At 31.3% G+C, this 6,000-nt stretch overlaps 1 protein-coding gene across 3 annotated transcripts in view; it reads right to left on the bottom strand.

The window, feature by feature from the left end:
- Positions 1 to 6,000, bottom strand: part of ZCCHC7 (zinc finger CCHC-type containing 7) — a 245,239-nt gene that overhangs the window by 25,071 nt on the left and 214,168 nt on the right. For all 3 annotated transcript variants that reach the window (XM_082657262.1, XM_082657261.1, XM_082657263.1), the window contains exon 6: positions 5,468 to 5,503. In XM_082657262.1, the coding sequence (XP_082513388.1) occupies positions 5,468 to 5,503 (36 nt within the window). The remainder of the gene's footprint in view (positions 1 to 5,467; positions 5,504 to 6,000) is intronic.

Genomic DNA, 6,000 nt, shown 5'->3' on the forward strand with positions numbered 1-6,000 from the left:
ACTGATTTTTGCATTAAAATATTAGAATCAAATAAGTTGGGCATTCTCTCTGAAAGGGATGACACTTCAATATTTCTCGGACAAAATGAAAATATGAAGGCTCTCCCATGTGCTTCAATAAATAGAAATAAACTATATTCAAATCTAATAATTTTATTCTACTCCCATTCAAAAACAAGTTTGTATACACACAATGTCTAGAGATCTGAGGCAACACATTGTGAGAGGAAAAATAACATATGCATTTATAATTCACAATGTTCACTTTTTTCCCCTTCCTTTTACAGAAGCTTTAGAAAATTGCTTTTTGATGATTTGGCAAATTGTATTTATTTTTAAATGAATCTCATTTATTGAGATTGATAATTCCAGGTTTCATTTGCTTTGAAATTGCATTTTCCAATTGCTTCCAATGATAAGTTCTAGCAAATGTGGTCCAACATGCTAGTGAAAAAAATCAGTTGACCTGTTCTGTAAATGTAGTAATTATCTTTTACACTAAATTCAAAACATGGTAAGACTGAACTAAAAAATTATTAGCAAAATGTTGACATTAAATTCTTTAAGACCAAGGTGAATGTTTAAATAAATATTAATGCATTCACATAAATTTTCCATTTGAAAAAAATCTTTAAAATTTTGGTCACTGTCCAAATGTATTTCTATCTCTGTTATCATTGATGGAGTTTTAGAAAAATAAGTTATCAATGATTATTCAGAAAATTCTTTTTATTCAGACCCCAAAGTAACTTGAAACAGAAAGCAGTGTGATTTACTTTATAAGTACTACAATGGAAAAATGGCCCTGAGGTACCACAAAATAGTCATGTACCATCTGAATCCTCAGAGCATGATTATATTCACCTCAGTAGTGTTCTAGTATTAAGGGCATTTTTAATAAAAACTAAAACTCTGAAAATTTGACAGAGATGTACTATCTTAATAGCAACACTTAACCACAGTGATTCAAGACATAGAGGAAAAACCCCTACAATTTAAACAAGAGTATTCCCAGTTCTTAAGGAAATTGGCAAAGTGAATTGAACAACCAAAAATAAGAGCCTCCAAAATGAATTTATAAAGTCTTAGTTTGTGATAATTTGTATGCCAGGCCTCAAAAAAACGTATGAAGAAAAGTTTATTTAAATAATTCTAAAATAGAGTGAGGCCTAGTTCTCATTGTATTTGAAGGTAATTGACATTTTAAAATGCAGTATGTAACCAGTTCTATTTCCTTTGATACACACACACACACACACACACACACACACACACACACACACACACGAAGAAAGAAAGTCCTATCTCTTGATATCTACTGTGTGGATGGGGTTCTTGTGGGTTTCGCAGTTCTGCTTATGTAGCCGAGGAGCTCTCAGATTCTGAGATTTAGGATTCCCAACATATATTCAATGAAGAGAGAGAGACAGAGAATTTTTGTCCATGAAAAGAAAAGGTTCTGGCTTGAGGCTGACTTTTTAAAACTCTTTTAGACTCTTTTAAGTTTTTCTCATTTTAAGTTAAGTAAAATATATTCCATTTTAGTATTAGGTAGAAAATTGTTACCCACCCTAACTTTCGTCATAATTCCAGGATAAAGCCCTTTGTACAGCTACTGCCTCATAACCAAATTCCACTTTCTTAGTCTTTCCTTCTGGACTGTAAAACATAGTTCTAAAATTAAATTTAAATCTTTTGACATTTAGGGTTACCTATTCTATGGTATGGCAGAGAATGTTTTAGAGAGTAACATTTGTTTCCATACGGTGAAAATCCAGAAAACACATTTCTAAATTGATGTTTCCAGGTAAGGAGAGAAAACTGAGTGGCAAGATGGAATGATATTGTTAATTATTGTCTATAAGATATACTCTGGCATTCAACTGGTTCAGGTAAGACTACTATTAATTACTAGTAAACTCAGGTTACAAGCCTTTCCTAGACTAGAAAGGAAGACAAGGAAACTACTCCTCTCCATGCCCCTGAGAGCAAGTATTTTACTTTTTGAATTCTAGGCATTCCAAACCTTACACATAAAGAAACATTTAAAACTTAATTCTTCCAAAAAGGTTACATTTTCTTCCTGTTTAAACTTTTAGTTAAAATAAAAGGTAGTAGGTTGTAACACATTTTAACAATGCACATAAAGAAATCCAAGCGCAAAATTAAACATAAAAGATGTATTGTCCTTTTTGGTTCTTAATACATACGGACCCCAAATAGCAAACTCTTGGTTACTTTTTTAAGTAGATTAAAAACAAGATTAACAAAATGTCCAAAGCATGTCAAATTATAGCCTCTACTAGTTAAAAATTCTGCTGGTTGTAAAACTCTGTTGGTGGCCATTTTGGCCTAGGATTTTTAATATAAATGAGACTAGAAATGACAGGGGATGGGGGAAGGGACTTTCCTTCTTGAATAGTTAAAGAGGGAAATTTTTTTATCTAGAATAAGTTATCTGAAAGATGAAAAAGAATATTCAAAGTTAGGCTTTACCAAAATCTGAAAATATAACAAATTAAGATATAAGAACAGTGCTATATTACTGAAGATTTAAAAAACTTTCCAAACATTTTTTGAAGGAGGTAAATACATAAACTATTTGGAGAAATTATTTAATTGCTAAATAAAAATCATATATTTTTCTTTTTCCCATGCCGGTCTCCAAATTGATAATCTAAAGTCATTAAATTACATGACATAATTTTATAGCCATTAAAATATATAAAGAAAAATGACATGGCCAAATAGTTGTTATAATATGGATACATATGTACATATACAAAAATATATGTAGTGCCTTAGAGTTTTATTAGCATGTACCATTTAGAATGATGGTCTTATTTTTTTATTAATTAAGTCTAGTCAAGTCTGGTTAAAAAGCTATTCTATTCATATAAGTTGTAAAGGAGACTTTATTTGATCTCTCATGAAATTGCTGAAAATAGTGAACACCTCTCTTTTTAAATTTTCCTCTTATTTCAGAATGAGGAAAATGTGTTTTAAGGAATCTTTGATTTGATTTGATTTCACAGGTCCATTTACACCAGTCAACTTACTATCTTTCTTATGTGTTTGAGAAATAAAACTCTGTTTAACCTATAGACTTTTTTTTTTTTAAAGAAAGTGATTCCTGGATAGACCTTAAATTTAGTAGCTAAACTTTAGGTTGTGTAAACGTCCTTCTATTCTCACTGATTGAGAGTCAGATAAAAGCAATAGAAAACTTCTTAAATGTACACATTTCCAAATCAGATATACAAATCAATTTCTCCCCTCAAAAAGCATAGTTTATTTTGGGTAAGAAATGGGCATATTTTGGTTAGAAAAAGAAATTAATCAACGATTAAGTGTAGAAATACCCAGTTTTAAGAAGATTGGTTTAAATGAATATACAATAGCAGTTCTAACCTGGGCTTTATTACTCGGTCATTGCCCTGATTGACGCCACATTCACGTGTGAGGGCTACTATGAGTCAATAGATGGCAGTCCATCGCCTAGTAAAAGAGCTGAAGATGACTAAACTCATCATGCATCTTGCTTTCATTCAAGATTAAATATTGCTCAATTGCACACATTAGGATATTTCCTATATGTATAATTATTTGGCTATTTTGCTGGATTGATATAGATGTACATGTTTATAAATATACTTGTTTTGCATTTATACTTGCACCGTAAACTAACTCTTAATGACTAATTATTAATTTAAACTTGATAATTATGAATTGTGATAGTTATTTCAATATTACTTTGAAAAATTAATCAGGATTCCAAATTAAGACAAACTTTTCAAAATGATTTTGTTAAACTTATAGATAGAATATACTGTAATTTCCCCAAAGGCAAATTCGTTTTGTTTTTATTTTTTTCCCCCAACTATTCTTTTTACAATTTATGTTTTTCAAAAGCTACAATATTAAATGAACCTTCAAATATCTCTGTTATACTAAACATTGATTTCTATCCTTCTGTGACAGTTATATAAAAGAATGCAGGTGCAAATAATGAAAAGAATGGCTTTAAAATAGTACTTTCTATACTTCAAGTTTGGAATTTTCTAACTTAGGGGAGAAAGGAAAATTAATGCAATGTCAAATCCATTAGGCTATTACTTAAAAAAAATGTTGATGAAAAACTTGCTATACAGTTACAAAGAGTGACTGTGATCTTGAAAAGTGTAATACATGATTGGATTCCAATTAAATTTAGGCTAAGAATTTCACCATAGCCTGTTAGGATAAAAAAAAATTGCTACCCTAACACAAACATATTCATGAGTTACACCTGTAACATATATGTGTAACGTGTGTGTGTATGTGCGCGCTCGCATGTGCATGTATTTATTTAAATTTTTTTTTGGAGTAGGGGATAACACTAAAGATTTTTAACAAAACCCAATTTGGGATTGAGGATAGTTAAGGAATTACAGCTTTCTACTGAGAATCTTTAAACAAATTAAACAGTGATAACAATGTGAAAACAAACCACTTGGTGTACTTCTTGGGCTTGTGATAGGCACAACTGAGTCTACTTATTGGTTTATTTTTACTCCATAAGAGGAGAGCAGTAAGAAGACGTGTTTTGTAGAAACTCTGCCCTTTCTATTTTTACTATGTCTTCCTATAAACAAAACTTTTTAATAAGTTAAACTTTAAAGAACTGCTTTAAAATATACTGCATAGCTGTATAATTACAAGAGTAATTTTTAATGTTGTCTCTTGCTCAGCACAACATATTTAATACATTAAAAGAAATGACAAGTAGGGCTATGGTGAATTATTGAAATTATTTAAGCTAAATAATAAAAATAAACTGACTTCATAATATTGAGCATTAACCAATTGATTCCACAGCAAACTATTGTTTTTGCTCCTACTTAGCCTAAAATCACACTAAGAGGAAACCATAGAATTAAATAACTTAAATGGTATTAAGCAGATATTTATACACTTTGAATGTCAAGAGAAGCTTAAGGATATGACAGTTGAATTGTTCTATATGAAAGATGCACTAAGTTTTTTCTAGCTTCACTGAAAAATATGTGTAAACATTTCAGTAAAGCCAGAAAAATGATAAGGGAAGATAGTGTGGACTGTATGCTTGTGGACTGTAGATACAACATTTTAAAGATGTTGGATTACTAGTATTTTTTTGCTTCTAGCATACTTCTCCCCTTTAATTTAATGAATGTGGTCTAGGAAGACTGAGAAATACCATGATGTAATCGTTAAATGATGTGAGTAATAAAAGACAATCAAAATCTTTTAAGAGCAGGAAGATAAAGGATAGAGGAGTGGGCAGGGGAGAAGAGAAAAAGTGTATTATTGCTTTCTCAGTGCAAAAACTCTTCAGATGTTTATTATCTTCTGGTAGAAGATGCTTGTCTATATTTTATGGTCAGCAGTTCAGAGCAGGGTAAATAGGCTGGGTCTTGGGGAAAATAAAAACCGTGTTTCTACTTACCGTTAGGTGATACTGCCTCCAGATTTCTGGGCAAGCCTGGAAAATAAAAATATTGATCAGCTGGGAGCATGAAACAAGGTACTTTACAGCCTGTTGGTTTTGGCATAACCCAGCATCCACTGGTGTCGGTCACAGGAAAATAAGAAGCTTAACAGAAAGGGTCTGCATTTCAGCTTCAAAAACCTGGCTAGACAGTTTAATTGAATTTTACACTGGTTTAACACACTCCCTGCCATTGTCAGAAAGCCAGTTACAAAGTTTTCTCTCTTTTTTTTCTTTTCAGGTTAGAAGTTTTGGGTACTAAGATGTGATTAAGAGCCATAACTCGGTTAAACTGATAAATGAACAGCAGTGGTCAAAATCAGTAAGACTCACCAAGTACACCTTCTAAAAGAACATTTTGAACCTTGGTAGTATGACAGAAAACAATTTAATAGCAATTGCTTTTAAGAAGCCTTCGCAGTAGTTATATATTTCTGATGTTTTACCTAATCACTTGCTACTAACTTTCAATACTCTATGACATAGATAAC

This window comes from Grampus griseus (genome assembly GCF_964374135.1).
Source record: "Grampus griseus genome assembly, chromosome: 6".
In the NCBI taxonomy this organism is placed as follows: Eukaryota; Metazoa; Chordata; class Mammalia; order Artiodactyla; family Delphinidae; genus Grampus; species Grampus griseus.